General features: G+C 34.1%; 2 protein-coding genes across 3 annotated transcripts; both read left to right on the top strand.

Annotated features, from left to right (window-relative positions):
* Positions 1-659: 659 nt before the first annotated feature.
* On the top strand, positions 660-3,570 carry LOC131639268 (phenylalanine ammonia-lyase-like; the record flags this gene model as incomplete). Its single annotated transcript, XM_058909764.1, has 3 exons — positions 660-744; positions 1,177-1,735; positions 3,561-3,570. Coding segments are annotated over exons 1-3 (654 nt in total), but the record flags the coding sequence as incomplete, so codon positions are not given.
* Positions 3,571-13,184: 9,614 nt separating this feature from the next.
* On the top strand, positions 13,185-17,594 carry LOC131639276 (uncharacterized). 2 transcript variants are annotated; one of them, XM_058909772.1, is made up of 2 exons: positions 13,185-14,058; positions 17,296-17,594. In XM_058909772.1, the coding sequence occupies exon 1, from the start codon at positions 13,296-13,298 to the stop codon at positions 14,040-14,042; it is 747 nt and encodes a 248-aa protein (XP_058765755.1). In that variant the 5' UTR covers positions 13,185-13,295; the 3' UTR covers positions 14,043-14,058; positions 17,296-17,594. The 2 variants fall into 2 exon arrangements, with proteins under 2 accessions (XP_058765755.1, XP_058765754.1); XM_058909771.1 differs by having other exon boundaries at positions 13,186-14,058; positions 17,299-17,594.
* Positions 17,595-18,786: the final 1,192 nt, after the last annotated feature.

Here is an 18,786-nt window from a genome sequence, read left to right as displayed (position 1 = left end):
GTTTTGAAAGCTGTTGGAGCATTAAGGGGTTCTGCTTTCAAATGGTGGATATGGTGGTCTCGTGTTCATCGCAGATATAATTGGGATACTTTTACAACATTAATATTATGGCGTTTCAAGCCAGAGTGGAGACCCATTTTACCACTGGATGATGAAGAAGAGGAGCCACACCAGGAGCTTCAACTGCTACATACGGAACAAGAGGAAGATGAGAACGTTGCTGATATAAACTACAAACTTACAATTTGGGATAAATCAGAAGGTGAGTTGCCTCTAATGTTAAATATTTCGGGCATAGTTTCATCCAACGTTAGCAATCTCAAAAATGAATGTATACACAAGCTACCCTCTTCTGTTCAAAACCCTAATTTCCTAAATTCCATTCAATATCCCACGTTAACAATTTCCACGCCCTGTGTTACGAACTCTTCTCCAAAACCCATTTACTTGGAAGCAAAATAACACAACCTTATTGTTCTAATCGATTAAGAGATACCCCCATCAAAACCTCCTGACGAAATATATCCAACAACTTATGATTCATCTGTGTTCATCGTCACAGAGGAAAATCTTGATGGCAACTTCTCATGTTACTTTACTCGGACACTTCCTCCTTGGGTTCTTCACCGCAACTTTCTAAGAAACCCCTCTGCACTATAATGGCTCGAACGTCGCCACAGTGGCTTAGACCATATATTGAAGTGATTCGACACGCAAATAAGATGATTGAGAGGGAGACAGATTCACCTGACATATCAAAGACTTTGGAAAGCGAACAAAATGTGAAAGATTTAGTGGAAGGGATAGTTAATCCTGAAAGTAAAACTGGTCACAGAGTTGAGGCTGACACTCCTTATGTTAGCAGATATAGTGGCAATATTGTTGATTCAATGAATTCTAAAGAGCTTGAGAAAAATGCATCTGACGTGTTTACAGAACAAACCAAGTCTATTCAGCAAGATTTCAAGTTATCTCTTGAAGCTTTGCTAAGAAGCTATATGACAATTCCTAAATCTCAAGGAACACCTTCAAGTCCGGTTTTAGTGAAACCTAAAGAGAATAAAATCAACAAGACTGGATCAAGCTTCAGACGTAGGGTATTGTCTATCGGCAACAAGTCTCCTGCAAATTCAAACAACGATTCGGGCTCAAAAGTGTATGTCGGTAACAAGTCTCCTGTGAATGATAATCCACTTATTGATGTTTTAAGGAATAAGGCACTTCATGGAGGAAATTTACAAGGTACACGAATTGACCTTTTCATGGATACCACATGTTTAGTCATTGCTTCAACCGGGAAACTTATGTTTGCGCAATTCTCTGAGCTTGTGGATGATTTATTCAACAACAGGTTGCCTTCGAACCTAAGTGCAAGCCGCAATCAAAGTTTGGATTACGACTTCAAAGGATCAGAAATTGCAATGCCATCTTATTACTTGGAACTTCAACACCTTGCTAATCTTGTCACTACTCAAGTTCAAAGTGTCAATAAGCATACCCAAGATGTTAACTCCTTAGGCTTGATTTCATCAAGAGAAACTCCAAAAGCGGTTGAAATATTGAAAATCATGTCATTGACTTGCTTAGTTGCCTTGTGCCAAGCAATTGATCTAAGGCACATAGAGGAAAAATTGAAAAGTGTAGTCAAGAACACTGTAAGTCACGTGGCTAAAAAAATTCTCACAGTGGGTGTAATTGGTGAGTTGCATCCATCTATGTTATGTGAGAAGGATTTGCTCAATCAAGTTTTGGCATCTTTACAAGCAGAGCTGAAGACAAATTGGAAGCATGAAGTGTATTATTTTTCTAACTTCAAGGTATTCTCAATAGTTTTCATAGGGTTGTATGTGCTTGTCCACATATGGCTTGCTGCTCTAGGTACACTTCAAGGGTTCAAGTTTGCTGAAATTGATTTGCAAATAGGTGAAATTTTTTGTTTATCTCCTCCAACGGATGTTGTTATTACATGTTGTGCTTATATTTTCAGTCGGGAATTTCTTCTGAAAACTCTACAACGCAACAGTTCTAGTTGTCCACTTTGTCGACGGCGTTCCCTTTCAGAATCTGACTTATTCTCAATTCTCTCTCTCTCTCTCTCTCAAGATTGACATGACTGAACCATGTCTTCTATTGTTGCAGTTCAGTGTTTCAACAATGAGCAGGTCCTCATTGTGCTTGTATTCTCACGCACTACGCACTTCTCAATCTCAACGTCCTTTCACCTTCAAACACGACCCTTCCACCCCAAACATCGTCGTTTGTTCCGCAAAGCCAACTGCGCCCCCTCCCACTAAACTCATTGCCGCTGGTTATACCGTCGACCAAATCGAGTCACTCAGCCAGGACTACAATGTTCTCAATTGTCAATAGGGTGATGAGGAGGAAAAAAGTTTCACCCTTCATCTTGTTCCTTTTGGTATCCTTAATGAAGATACATTGGGTGTTATTGGTAACGACATTGTAGTCCACTTGTCAGGGTTGTTTGAAGAAATTGACAAACTTGAGTCAAATGGGTGATAAGTGCCAAAATGTCGATATTTTGAGTATATATTTGTGGCACTTAACAACTCTATTTTTATGTTTTTTGTCATACAATCCCCACTTTTGTGTATATATTCACATACTTTAGGTTTTATCTGTTTTATGTATCGTTTAATAGTTTTTCCTTTGTTTTTATAGGTATTTATGCATATCGGAGCCTCGAGGAATAAAGTGTCGAAGACACGGCTTCGATTGCGCAGTTTTAGAGCTAAATAAGGAAGTTGTGTATCAGAAGGCCCGCTAAGCGACGCTCAAGCGCGCTTTCCAGAAGCGAACCGGAATTTTGAGTCCGCTTAGCGGAGGTAGCCCCGCTTAGCGAGCTTACGTGTACAGTTATAGATATTTTGTGAATAAAGGTGGTCCGCTTAGCGAAACCAGTTAGTCCGCTTAGCGACCATAGCAGATTTTGATTTTATATTCTTTCATTTGACACATTCTATGTTATGGTTTTGGGAAATTTTTTGGTCCCAACTCCATCATTTTCATTCTTAGAGTAGGATTATCTTAGAAAACAACACCGGGTCATGCACTTGGAAGATCGGAGGTGGATTTCTCATCAACCAGAACTGACAACCCGCGAGATGTTTGGTTTATCTCTTATATTCTCTATGTATTTATTTGTGTTGGGCTTCTTTATATAGTTACTCAAATCTTATGTATATTTACCGATTATAATGTTATATTTAACTTGCTTTACAAATCTGTGTTGATGTTGTTCTGGATTTTTGCTCTGTGCTGGGGATTTAGGTTGCTTCAGAGATAAACTTCTTAAATCTTTATCTAGGATGATAATCTGTTGGTTCTGAACTCTAGAGATATATTTAGAGCTAGCATTCACTGTTGTATCTGCACTTAATGCTTTCGTGTTTGAGCGGCGCGCCAGAGATCGCCGACGTAAGAATACGGATGTTCTCGCAGCTTCGCGTTAGAGATAACCTTAGTTGTGAGATGATCTCGTTTGTGCTCCAGAGATGGATGCTTATGTGAGAGATACATGATAACATAAATGAGTATCGTAGGTTGAGTATAATAGATCGGTAAGTGTATGTTTGTGAAGAGTGAGTATATTTACATGCCTGATAAGTTATTTCTCTTCTAAGAATGTGTCGATTCTTTTTCTGTCCATATCTTTGTTTACTTTTCGTTCATTCAAACCCAAGCTCGAAACCGTAGAAACTGTTGAATGGCATCTCTCCATCTCTGAGGACGATAAATCCCGGATCAATATTTCCAAATCTTTTGTTGCTTGCCACTATGCCTGCATTCAACAAAATAGCGTCGTTGCCGGGGATGGTTGTGGATTGCATCGCAATAGTTTCCGTGGTTTTAAGCTTTGTATATAACGTATATATTGTATATTTTCACTTGTATATATATATATATATATATATATATATATATATATATATATATACATGTTTACTTGTTTATGTTCAGCATATAAGTTTACTTGTATATGTTTGCATACAAGTATACTTTTGTTGGTGAATGTTGGTGAAATACGTTAAGATCGGACCAGTTCGTTATTCAAAATCTTCACTTTTCAACTTGTGAATCCAACATTCACCAACTTTATCTTTTTGTATGATAATAGTTGTTTGTGTTCCATACTTGTGCATAGGTGTTTGTTTATGTATATGGTCGTATATTTTCGTTTTTATGTTCGTTTGATCATTGTATATATTTTTACCCGTAACGTTTGTTGTGTGGTTGGTTAGAACACTTTCTTTAGGCTTGTGCGGTGAGACTTCACCATGGCATGACGAGAGGAAGCTACCTTCCGAACATCAGAACAATAAAGGCGTCGAGCTAACGACGTAAAACAAGCGCTTGTTGGGAGACACCCCCGACGGTTGTAAAATTTTGTTTATTTTTATGTTTAAGAGGTATTTAGGTGAAGTGGAGAGGGCTGGAACACCTAATTTTGTTCTGGTTTTTCTGGTTTTTTCTGTGTTCGCTAAGCGGAGTAGAGCTCGCTAAGCGAGCATAGCAGAATTTTGTTTTCCTGCTTTGTACCAGTGGGGCTCTAACTCCACTTGGTCCACTCATTTTTCCCACTCTCACCAAGGCTAATTAGTTGTATATATCAGTTTTGTTTTTCTAATTCTTTTGTGGTTTCTTGTACTCAAATTTTGTTCGGTGATTCGAAGATTTTTGAGGTGATTTTCCGAAGCTTGAGTGTTTCAACTTGCGAATGTATGGTAGGATATTGTTTTTGACATTGTATCATTCAAGGTACTCATTTATCGTTTTCTATAGTATAGCATGTTTAGGAAACTTTTTCATTTGTACAATTACCATGTCATTCATTCTTTTGCATTACTTGCTTGTTGATTGAATCACTTTAGTTCGCAAACCATAAATGTGAGAAAGCTTTCCATTGTTCACATATGCTGGAGGCCACAATCTTTGTTTTAACTAGATTTTATTATGGTTAATCTTTTGTTTATGTTGATTTTTGAAAGCATGAAAAGGATCAAGGCATTTTGTTTCATTTTGAGCATAACCACCATAACCTAATAGTCAATTCACCTTGTGAATGTGTGAGCATTTGTTAACCCTTTTGAGCCTTTTTGTCAATGTCCATGTTGTTTTTGCTAAATGCTTATCTTGAGTGTTTAGTTGTCATTTTTGCATGGATGATTGATTCTTTGTTTTCTTGAACCCTCAACCATGATTTTTTGGTATGAATTTTTACGTTGCCTTAGAAAGTAGGGAGTATTCACATGATGATGTGGTTGAATTCAAGTTGGGGAGAAAAATGATTATGTACTTATTTGGTTTTTGCTATGAGGTTGAAAAGAAAGAAAAAGAAAAAAAAGTGAAAAGAAAAAGAAAAAAAAAGTGAAAAAGTTTTGAAAAACAAAAAGAAAAGAGAATCGAATAATTGTGCTAAGAAGTATGGTGATTGGTTTGAGAAACTTGTGGTTAAGGAAGAAGTTTGATCGGAATTGTGTTGTTTGAATCTTTGGTGGATTGATCACTCCCTTAGGTTTAGGCAAGTTTTTGTTTCGATTAGCCTTGACTTATCCCTTGTTTGTTAACCAAGCCACATTACAACCTTGAAAAGCCCTTGTAATTCTTGCTTTTGTATCTTCAATGTGATTTTTGGATGAATGCATAATTTAATCTTTTGTTTGCAAGATTGTTGAATGAGTGTTAAAAGTCCTCATTTTTGTGTGTTCTTCATCCATTGATGAAATTTTGCTAGGTGTGATTCATGATGTGAGCGTGCATTGTTTTAGAATGTTTTGCATGATTTTTGTACTTAGGATTTGTTTCGTTTACATGTTGTCGTTGTAGGATAGTGGTAAGTATTTACTTTGTTTATATTTTTGTGTTGAGCCATACATTTGTTTTTGGTTTTCAAAACTTGTTGATTCAAAATTCTTTGGTTTATTACTGTTGATTCTTTGATTTATTTAACATTGTTTGAAGACAAACAAAGTTTCAAGTTGGGGAGAGTTTGATAAGTGCCAAAATATCGATATTTTGAGTATATATTTGTGGCACTTAACAATTCTATTTTTATGGTTTTTGTCATATAATCCCCACTTTTGTGTATATATTCACATACTTTAGGTTTTATCTGTTTTATGTATCGTTTAATAGTTTTTCCTTTGTTTTTATAGGTATTTATGCATATCGGAGCCTCGAGGAATAAAGTGTCGAAGACACGGCTTCGATTGCGCAGTTTTGTGTAAGTTTAAGAGTGCGCCTAAGAGGGGGGGGGGATGAATTAAGACTTTGAAAGTTTATCGGTTTTTAGAAACAAGTTGTTCTTATTTTTTTTGTTTGGTGCAAGAGTTTAGAAATATGTTACTTTCTTTTCTGGTTATGATTTGGAAAGCGGAAAATGCAGAAAAGTAAAGAACACAATGATGTATACTGGTTCCCCTCACAATTCGAGAGTACTTCAGTCCCCTTTCAACACGAAAGAGATTTCACTATTGTTAGATATTTGTACAAGCCTAATCCCAAGACTTATCCTACAATCTTCTAACACCCAAACCACCAAGAACAATCCTCTTGGATTTATCAAGTTGAAATGAGAACAATCCTCTCACTTTCCACTTCTTGTTTCCAACAATCCTGAAAACAAGGAATACACTTCACGCAATCTTAATTCCAACAATCCTGGAAAAATAAGATGTGATACAAACAAGAATTTTTGAATAAATAAGTTTGTAGTATATAAATCCTATGAAGGACTTCTTCTCTTTCAAATATGAAACTCAAGAATAATATACTCTCTTAAGTGCTCAAGATACTTTATGAATATAATATGAAAAATATGACTCAAAAATATCACTTGATGAAATTTCTATTTGGTAAAAATATGCAGAGAGTTTTTATTTAATTGATTGAAAGAGGTTAATTAAAAAAAATGAATTTGAAAAATAATACATAGGGTAAGGAAACTCTACGTAAAAAGACAATGGTTGGTATATATTTTTTAAAAGAAAACCATAACGTAATATGAAAATAAATTAAAAAATTTATTCAAAACGAGACATTGTTTCATAAATTTTTTTCAAACAGTGGCGAGCAACAATTAAGTGCATCTTGAAACAATCAATTGGCTTACTCACAACGAATATATTTTTTTAAAAAAGTAAACCAATCTATTGGAGTCACATGCCAATATATTGGCTTAATATAAAATAAGTTTTCTATCTAACAGATCCACCAGAAAATTATTGATTAGTTTAACATAAAATTTGTTTTCAAATCTTAAAGCAACTCTTGTTTCAAAAAGGCAATATATTGGTTCAACATATTTTTTACAGATACACAAATAGAGACATGAAATAATCTATTGTCTCATAAGACAATCCATTGAAAAAATACAAAATTCTTATATAAGAGTAAGAAAAAAAATTGTCGTAACATATTTTTCAAAAAGTGAAACTTTGAAAAAATATTTTATTAAATTTTAATATGCATGATTAATTTATTTTGAGCACTAAAATTATATATGGCAAGAATTTCATATATCTTGAAAGTTTGATTAAATAAAGTTATGCATCTTTTCCTTGTTCTTTGATATATATAAATGGTCTTGAGAGTTTTAAAGTTGTCTTCATCAAAACATAATGTTGGAGAAGCTTGACTTCACATTTTGGAGCTAAATAAGGAAGTTGTGTATCAGAAGACCCGCTAAGCGACGCTCAAGCGTGCTTTCCAGAATTTTGAGTCCGCTTAGCGGAGGTAGCCCCGCTCAGCGAGCTTACGTGTACAGCTGTAGATATTTTGTGAATAAAGGTGGTCCGCTTAGCGAAACCAGTTAGTCCGCTTAGCGACCATAGCAGATTTTGCTTTTATATTCTTTCATTTGACACATTCTAGGTTATGGTTTTGGGAAAGTTTTTGGTCCCAACTCCATCATTTTCATTCTTAGAGTAGGATTAACTTAGAAAACAACACCGAGTCATGCACTTGGAAGATCGGAGGTGGATTTCTCATCAATCGGAGCTGACAACCCGCAAGATGTTTGGTTTATCTCTTCTATTCTCTGTGTATTTCTTTGTGTTGGGTTTCTTTGTATAGTTACTCGAATCTTATGTATATTTGCCGATTATAATGTTGTATTTAACTTGCTTTACAAATTTGTGTTGATGTTTTCTGGATTTTTGCTCTGTGTCGGGGATTTAGGTTGCTTTAGAGATAAACTTCTTAAATCTTTATCTAGGATGATAATATGTTGGTTCTGAACTCTAGAGATAGATTTAGAGCTAGCATTCACTGTTGTATCTGCACTTAATGCTTTCGTGTTTGAGCGGCACGCGAGAGATCGCCGACGTGAGAATACAGATGTTCTCGCAGCTTCGCGTTAGAGATAACCTTAGTTGTGAGATGATCTCGTTTGTGCTCCAGAGATGGACGCTTGTGTGAGAGATACGTGATAACATAGATGAGTATCGTAGGTTGAGTATAATAGGTCGGTAAGTGTACGTTTGTGAAGAGTGAATATATTAGCATGCCTGATAAGTTATTTCTCTTTTAAGAATGTGTCTATTCTTTTTCTGTCCATATCTTTGTTTACTTTTCGTTCATTCAAACCCGAGCTCGAAACCGTAGAAACTGTTGAATGGTATCTCTCCATCTCTAAGGACGATAAATCCCGGATTAATATTTCCAAATCTTTTGTTGTTTGCCGCTATGCCTGCATTCAACAATGGGATCTCACACAAACGAAGGATATTGAATTCGGATTGGACCCACCCGTGGTTCAAGTTCCACCAATAAGAGACGCATTGGGCCGTGCTACTCCAACAAAGCTAACTGCAATGGGATTAAAGTTGGTGATTTGCGGTACATGGAAACTTTACCTCAGAAGCTTGAACATTTATTATCAGATGCATCATTGAAATTCCAAGATTCTAAGTATGGTCTGGTGTAGCAACCGACTTAAAATTTTAAGGAAAAGAGTCGCCACCATTTATTTTAACCTAAAGGAAGGGAATTAAATGGATTACCCTAAGTTTCAAAGATTCTATGTTCGTGAGTCGGCTAAACGAAGGGAAGGTGTTAGGCACCCTTCGTCTCCCTTTTATTCAAGGGGACCCCTTCTAGATTTAGGTTTAATAAGTTTAAATTTGAGATACAGTAAACGTACGTTCACCTATATCCTAAAAAATGGTTTTATCGATATTTCAAGAGAATTAGATTGAATGTTAGTGTTTTTTATAGTTATACTCGCTAGGGTTTCGAAACCCTATGCATAGGTATCCTCTAGTGCAATGAGGAAGTCAAAGTAACCGTAGTTCATGTTTTTGTTGGTTAGTTTTAGATTATAAAAAATTGTTTGAGTTTGAATTAATCGCACGGAAGCGAGAGTGAATTGATGCGCAGAGCGAAGAGAAGTAATTGTCACACAGAGTGGAGAAAATTGATTTGAGCGTGTGGCATGAGTTTTAGAGTGTAAATTAATATTTTTGACTTTTTGATTCTTAGTTAATGATTTATTTATATACAAATGAAAATTAATTTATTTAAAAAGATTATCATGTTAGATTGTACAAGTTAATTAAGAATTAAAGAAATAAAAACATATTTTTGTGTTTTTAATATTTGATATTAATAATTAATAACTAATCTATAAATTAAATTACTCAAATAAAAACTAAAGGGTGAGAAGTTGGAAATGTGATGTAAAATTAGTGATGAGCTAATAGTTTTAACTAATATTTAAACTAAGCCCAAAGGTAAAACTCAACATAATTTAAACATTACCAACCATAATTAAAATAAACAATTTATAAATAATAAAAGCACAGCAACAGGAGCAGTATGCTCCCATATATGCCCCCAATCTCATGTTTATCTATTTCAAAATATAACATAAAAAAAAAGAAAATAAACTTAGTAACTTAAAAAAAAAAGATGAAAAAAAAAGCAAATGGACTTAGTCAAAATTTAAACAACCATTATATTTAGAAAATAAATTTATCAATTAGGAAGGGGTAGAACTTCCTCTCTCTCACGTGGCAGCAAATGACTCCACACATTTTTTGACTACTTCAAAGTTATGCCAAGTCCAATTAACTAGCCTCACATATCAATTTAATTATTAAAAATAAAGCCAAATGTAATAAAACAATGTAAACAATACATCCAGACCCCAAATGCCTCTCCCTCTCCTTTTTCACGGTGAACTTCTATTATCACACCAAACTCAAATCAAGCATGACAACTTCTTTGTTTTTTTTTTTTAAATCAAAACATTATTCTGTCAAAATCCCAAACAAAAATATGAAAGACATACACAGTGGAACACAAAACCAGATCCGTACCTTCGACTCTTCGAGTGGCCGGAAACGCAAGCCTTCTGGTGGTCGCGAGTATTGTTGTCACCAAAGCATGGCACCATCGAAATCGTGATGATTCGGATCTATCGGCGATCGAGGGAGGGGCTATGCGCGCCGCTGTTTGCAGCTAGCTCGCATGAGGGTCTCGATCGGAAATTTGATAGCGGTTGCGAGTGGACACCGTCGGAGCTTCGGATGTTGCGCGGTGTTGCGGAGTTCGCGGGTTATGGAGTGGATAACAATGACGGTGTTTCTAGATTGAAAACTTGAAATCCAACAATGGAGTTTTGTGAATTTCCTTTTGCCTCTCCCCTGTTCGGTTCCTTTCCCCGGTTTTTATAGTTTCACAACTATGCCAAAAATGGTATTGAACATCACATTAACTGATATTATGAGTCATGTCTACCATGGTTAATACTTTTTAATTTTTGAAGATTGTTGTCTGAGCTTGTTTTGGAATGCATTGAAAATCCTATCTGTATTGTTTTGGAAAATTAGAGAATTTTGTCTTTTTGAAACATACACGTGAGAACAACAATTTGAAGCTTTTTTATTGATTTTTTTCATAATAATAATAATAAAAATATAGTAATAACAATAAATCTATACTAATAGTAACAAATAATTCTAATAATAATAATAATAATAATAATAATAATAATAATAATAATAATAATAATAAAAATAAAAACTAAAATACATAAAAATAGAAAATCTAATCTTAATGGTAGAAACATTAACAAATAAACTCTAATAATAGAAATAACTAATAATAAAATCTAATTATAAAAATAAAAATATAAAATTCTACTAAATGAAAAAAATATGACAAAAGTGAAAAATATGGGTGGAGATGGGATTTGAAATCAGGTTTGTTTCAAACATGTCATTTCTTATGCTCACTTTACTACCCGCTAGATCATGATACTTATTCCGAAAAAATGGCATTCGCAAGTATATCAAGGGTAAACAAATATTTGTTATTCAAAAATACAAACAATTTAAAGTAAACTATTCCATATTTTTAAATATACAAAAATAAATTATTGTTAAAATATTAGTAAAATTGAACCAAAATCTTATAAAACCAAAGTTAGAATAATTTGAACCTTATAAATAAGGTGGGCAAATTTGAGGTATGACATCTGGATGTGCTAAGGGGAGAAGTTGAGAAGTACACAAGGTATGTTGAATGGTTGGAACCATATATTGCCTATACTGTGCATGTGATGAATGAAGCTATAACACCAAAGAATAAAGATCTCTCAAAGATCTATAAAGATGATTGCTGGAAAGTTGCACAAATTTCAAAGTCTTTATGGTTCAAGCAGTGGGATCCAGGAACTTTATTGCAACAACAAAGTTTTAGAACCTTGAGGACAAGGTTAAAGTGAACCTCACGACAATGATAGAAGGGTATTATAAGATTTATATTATTAGTATTGTTATTGATATGGGTTAATAATAGAACTTATATTATTAGTATTGTTATTGGACTTTTGTGTACTTGGGCTTTAATTGAACATCCATTATGAAAATTATTTATGCAATATCTTTGACACAATTAAGAGTATGAATAAAATCAAAAGTTATTTTTATCCTTGTTTCTTTTAGATAGTTTTATTTTCTCTAGTTTTGTTAGGGTTTAGCTTTTGCTTCTTAAAAGATTCCAACAAAAAAAAAATCTCCTAATTAATTTTTTCTTGCGTATTAGACATTAGAATCAAAGGCAAACAAAATTAATATACATCAACAAATAGTTTTAGTATATCGGCAAACTTAGTTAACACTACAATTTATAAATCTTTAGCTATTACATAAACTCAATTAATATAAGCCTACACAATTTTGTTTATGTGTCACCTGTAGATTCATAATTTATAAGTGATTTGATTGAACCTAAGTAATAACGGATACTAGATGACACTTGATGATCTATTTTTTTTAAAGATGTGATGTTCGTACAAAAATCCAAACTATCAAGTCAACAAAATTCAAAATTTTGAATAGATTTTTGAATTCAAGTTAGTTATAATTCTTTTATATTTTTTCTTGACCAAATTATTGTGAGTTTTTCACTACTTTTTAGTGGGTGCAGTTACCGTGCATAGATAAAATGGACTTTTGGATCATTGGATCAAATTCTAGACATCAATTGTTATTACTCAATATTCAATACTCACCACTCAATACTCAATACTCAATACCCAATACTAGATTAAGAACATGATCCAATGACTTATGTAGGCTTATACATGGTGTATAAGTAAAATCCTTATGCATATTAGCCAAAGTCACTTTTAGTAGTATTTTGTAGTGGAACAAAATGAATTAAATAACTCAGAAACCTAATAGAGAATCAGCCATGCCACATGGATTAAAATCATTACAACTAAAATTTCCCACATTGTAATCGTCAGACTTATGTAAGAGGTTGAATTATTAATTGTGCCTCATATCCATAGTCCCTTAAAACAACCCTATGTAAACACATCAAGCAAAGTGACATGCAAATATATAACTTAATGAAGGCTATGAACCTTTTGTTAAAGAGAAATCTCTACCAGAAGACTCTAGGTCTCTAAAATCATATACAACTATAAAATTTATAACGATAATATATTTAATAAGGTACACATATTTTCTAACCTAAAAGACCCTTCACTTTTAATGGTCATTGACTTGAGCCACAAAGTGTTTAATAACGTAAAATCATATACAACTATAAAAATAACGGTAATATATTTAATAAGATTATTGGGAATTGATGTATCCTTGTTGGGCTTTAAAGGTGGGCTCAAATCTTACAAAATTCTTGGCCCGGCCCATTTCTCATCATCACTCTCCTCTTGCCCTACCTCCTCATTCTGTTAGCAAAACCTTCACTCAATTCGCAAACCTTCATCCCAGTAGCAAAACGACATCGTTTCAATCACCAAAACCATGCTTCGCCTCTCAAAGCTGAAACCACTCTTCCACTCAACAAATCCACCACTATCATCTTCTCCTCACCAACTCCTCCAACGCTGTTCCGTCAGCCGCACCGCCAAAGGAAAAGGCAAAGCGGGTCAAATCCTAAAACGTTCAAAAATCACCGTCAAAAAAACCGGATCCGAACCCAAACCCGGAACCCCCACCGGTTCACGCGAGAAACAAGAAAAAGAGCGTCTCTACAAGCAATGCATCGACGCACCGACTCCACTCCGCCACCTGAAACCCAAACAACGCGAACGAGAAGCGGAACGCGAGAAATTAGGGTTAATCAGCAAAGAACGCCAGCGAGAAATCGATATGACGAAGAAGAAAAATCAGAAGTTTAGGGTTTCTGAGAAGCCGTCGATTGTCGGAACACCGGGTTTGGATTACATAACGTTGGGATTGGTTGATGTTGAGAAATTGCCCAAGTATGAATTGACTGCTGAAGATGGGAAGAGATTGGCGAAGGAGTATAGTAGGGTTTTGATGAGGAAGCATAGAGCGAGACAAGCTGCTGAAACGAAGCTTTTGGGGTTGAAAAAGGAAGCTATTGAAGCTTTGCCGGATAAGCTGAAAGAAGCTGCTTTGGTGCCGGATTTGTCTCCGTTTCCGGTTAATCGGTTTATGGCTACTCTTACTCCTCCTATTGAGGGGTATATTGAGAAAATTAGGGAAGCTGCTAATAGGATCAGTGGGAAGGAGAAGATTAGATAGATTCGGTTCGTCACAGGTCCGTGATTCTTTTGTTTGTATTGAATTATAATTGATATGGGAACAAATGAAATTTGAATTTCATTGGATGTGTTTTTTTTTCTTTTGAATCCTTTTGAATAAGATGGAATGAAACTAAGAAATTTCACTGGGCATGTTTGTTTGTATTAGTGATGTCAGATAGCCGGTTATAGCAACAGAATTTGAATAAATTGGTTATAGCAACAGAATTTGAATAAATTGCCGTTGTTTGGTGATACACTATTAGTAGAAAGTGTTGTCAAATAGCTGATATTGTGGCGGGCGCGGTAGATTATAGCATAGGGGAGTTCGAACTGTTTTCTATGATTGACAACTTTGATTTGTATTGAATCTTTGTTTGGATTTCGATGAAACTACTGTTTTCGATTAGTAGATAGTGTTTTCTATGATCAACTTCTAACTTAATAGAGCCTTCTGTTACAAATCTATTTTAGAAAACTACCAGTTATCTGTGACTGCCAACACTGCTGTCATTTTAGAATTGTTATCGCCACTATTAGCCATTTTGACAACAATGAACAAAATTAGGTGACAAAAATTTCACCTAAATGTCTCCTACCATTTTGTTCCATGTCCATGCAAGATCTTTACGAGTTTGACAGAAAAGAGAAACCGATGTAATGAACTATTATTGTGAATCTGAAATCTTTCTGATAAAATGCAAAGCCATATTATAACTTATATATAAAGCTAACCAGATTCAAAAAAGAAACTGAGTCCAACATATATGTAACTGCAGTTAACTGATTCAATTACATATAGCAGATAATTCTAGACTAACAAACTAGTAAAGAATACCATTCTGGTATCCAAAAAGTCTCTGCACATATTGCTTGGAAATTGAGGCTATGCACAGTTTAAAAATACTCACTCTCCTCAACTCACAAATGCACCTTTTAACTAAGGACAAAACCACAAGGGTTCACATTAAATCCAACAAACTCTCCTCCACCCACACAAATGCAACAAACTTGAAGTCGGAACATTTTCACTAGAAGGAGGATCTGTGCAACGCAAGAAGGCTTACATACCCTTTGGACCCTTAGCTGTTGACTAGGGGCCAGTGTTGTCGATGGTGGATGGTGCGGGCATTCTTATTTGGCCATGGAGGAGAGCCTAAAATCTGCCACTGATATCTGCCATGGCCAATATTTGACAGCACTGCTGGGGCTACTGTTTAAGTATACAAAATAGTCTAATAGTTGGAGAATTGAGGTTGAGGATACTTTATAAACACACCCTCTCTTCAACTCTTCAACTCAATCCGCTGAGGCGTCTTTTTTCTAGTAAATATTAATAAATACTAGTAGGCATTTTAATCCTTGAAGCTGTATCGGGTCGGTCTATAGTCCCTCAAATTTTAAGAAATAGAAAATTAGTCTCTTATATCAAGGAATACGTGTAACTGCAATTTTGTTTTCCTTATTTTGGTGATAGTTAATTTGTAGTCGTAATATTTTTAAAATTTGATTTTTCGTGTCTTTTTTAAAAACTTTTGAGATTTTTTTCACCCCCGCCATTTTTATGTGTGGCATCAATGTCATTGATGCGCCACAACTTTCTGACCTCCACCTTTCTTCTGAACTCCTCCAACAATCTGTCCTCAACCTATGGTCCTCGAGTCAGGGAGGCTCGATTTTGCGAAGGCAGCACAATTCTACTTCGAGATCTTCAACTCAGTAGTACCACATTATAAAAAATTGCAGGACCAGAAATTTGACTTTAGAAATGGAGGACAGTTAATTTTGGTAAAAAATAGAGATAAAAGAAGTGCATTTAAGCCTAAATATAAATCAATTTAGTTTCACCATCAAAGGAGAAGATTAGGTAGATTGATAGATGATATATTCGTCACAGGTCAGTAGTGCTGGTTTTGTTTTATTGAATTAATTGAAATGGGAACAAATGGAATTTGAATTGCATTGGATGTGTTTTTGTTAATGTTTAATCCTTTTGAATAAGATGGAATGATACTTCATAGCTTAGCTGAATTTGAATGAATTGTCATTGGTTGGTGGTACACAATTAGCAGAAAGTGTTGTCAAATTGCTGATATTGTTGCGCTGTAGATTGTAGCATAGTGGAGTTTGAACAAACTACTATTTACTATGATTGACAACTCTGATTTGTATTGAATCTTTGCTTGGGTTTGGATGAAACTGTCTTTGAGTGATGTAGTGGGGAATGATTATTTTGTCGTTGATCGGTTAAATTTATTCCATTTGATTTTTGTGATACTTGTTTCGTTATTGCTTTCTGTATTATTTGATAATTAAAAGGGCCTTGAAAAAGAATGAGGTTGATAGTAAGTAAATTAACCTCATTGTATGGTTTTGAAAAGAAAAAAAATATATAGTAAGAAAAGTATGTTTGGTACTTGATGAATCAATATTGTCCTCAAAGAAAATTATGATTATTTGTTGTTTGGAACAAACTGGATAGAATGCCATGAATTCACTGCATTCAACAAGTTGGAAGTTGTTAGATATATAGATCATACTGTCATACCTTCTGCTTGTTAAATCATTTTTATAGAACAAACTCAAAATTTGTTTTGTTTGATCTTTATCTAATGCTTCTTATTTAAGGACTGCACTACGACTATGTGATAGATGAATCCATTTCTGAACAAACTGGGCAGAATTTCTATCTTCAGTTTTGTGGAACATAGAACAGAGTGGTGTCATTTGCTGTTTTTTTTTGTAATAGTATCTAATTCATGACACTGGCATGTGGTTCGATGGTTAGGGGCTAACTTTTGTGAGGAGTGGTATAAAATTAGCTGAAAGCACCGTATAATGTCTCAAATGAAATTCACTTAAAAGGCTTGGAGTTTGTTTACGTTTTCTTCTACTTTTAAATTTCATGTTTGCACGTGTTTTTAAATTTTTGGTTTATTAATATCATTGTCAAGCTAATTTGTTGACTGAGTTTAACATTTAGAGACATGCTTTTATGTAGACATTCTATTGCTGCCTTGTGCATATTGTATTGCTGCTTTTATGTTACAATTTTCATTCAAAGCCTTCTATGTTACCTAATATACTGTTAGGTTTGAAGCTACTGCAAAATCATGTTCTAAAGAATATTAGGGTCATTAGCAATGTTAAAAATGGAATTGTTTTATTCTTATGTGATTGGGAATAGGTCAATCATCTGTTTCAAAATAAACAATGAATACTTTGATGGTAATTCTACTGATTTGTTTGAATAGCAGGTTTTTCTCGAAGGTGCCGGAGCACTTTTCTTTTAATGTAGGCAGCACTCCGTCAATCCAATTCCATTTGATGGGGGGCAAGAATCTGAGTTAGCAGAGTTTTTGAAGAGTAAAATACGTTGAACAGAATGGCAGTTTAAAGAAATAATTCATGAACATCTATTCTTTATTTTTCCTTTTGACAATGATGTGAATGAACAAAACATTTTGGTTGGTACAGAGTTTATGTTGTCTTGAAATTTTAGAGTTGATGGTACTAACAGCTTGGCAGCATAAAATAGATTGGTTTTATAACAGGAATTTTTTGTTTGTTTTCAAATTATGCGATTAAGTGGCCAATTTAATCTTCAAACAATCTTTTGAAAATGGTGTTTATCTCTAACCTACTGTATCTGTATTCATGTATATGTATTATCTATCAACTCCTATCATTCAGTACTCGAATTTGTTCTAGTCAAATATAGAGAATCAAATTATCTATATTTTTACATCAACAAACCTAAGTCGGGTGGTTCAAGAGATTAAACGAATTGGAGTAAATCTAAAACAAACCTCAACCAGTTCATTTTCATTCAACCAGTTCATTTTCATTCAACCAGTTTAATTAAGCAACATGTTTTTTTTTATAGATTAAATTACACTTTCATTCTTTTAATTTCTTTTTTACTTGAAGAAAATATCTTTAGTGCTTGCGCATTTCCAAGTTGTGTTAAGAGAGAAATTAAACGGCTTATTACAGAATATGTTACAAGGAAAAAAAACTGAGATGTAAATGGATATGTAGGGAGCAGAGTATGCATCATGGGGGCATCTATCATAAATTTTTAGTCGGTTTTTGATTTTACAATAGCTAATGTACTTTAGAAAAAAAGACTAGCATTTTATCACATAAAAAAAGCTACTTGACATGTTCTATCTATATCTATAATGTTCTCATAAAGAAAATTAATTCAGACAGTAAAGTTTTGGTCCTAGAAATAAAGAATTTTGATGGCGGTATGGTGGTGGAACAAAGTTTTCAAAATAAAATAGAGAAGAATATTTTCAAGAGTTGTCCTAGGTAGAATGAAAGTCTTCAAAATAAAATAAAATAAAGAGTATTTTAAAGAGTGGTCCTAGGGATAAAAAATTATAGTGGTGGAAAGAAAGTCTTAAAAAAAGTATTTTAAAGATTAACGTAAAAATTCATTTGAAAGATATTAAGAATGACTCAGACTTCAATCTTAAGACTAAAGGAAAGAGAAAATCTACGTAAAGATTTGTTTAGAGAAGAGAAAGACAAAAAACTTGACTGCTTGCTTAAGATAAAGGGAAAATTTTGGTTCAGAAAAATGTTATAAAGGATAGTTGGAAGCTAATTTTGTTACAGAATTTTAATATATGTAACCAATATAAAAAAATATTATGGTGTAGTTTAGCCTCTTGCTTTAATACAGTTAGTCCTACAAGCCTTTTTAATTAGTTTGCACGGCAAAAGTTAGATATGGC

This window comes from Vicia villosa, unplaced genomic scaffold (assembly GCF_029867415.1).
Source record: "Vicia villosa cultivar HV-30 ecotype Madison, WI unplaced genomic scaffold, Vvil1.0 ctg.002571F_1_1, whole genome shotgun sequence".
NCBI lineage: Eukaryota > Viridiplantae > Streptophyta > Magnoliopsida > Fabales > Fabaceae > Vicia > Vicia villosa.
The sequence above is the reverse complement of the archived record's forward strand: the minus strand, read 5'-3'. Positions and strand labels throughout refer to the sequence as shown.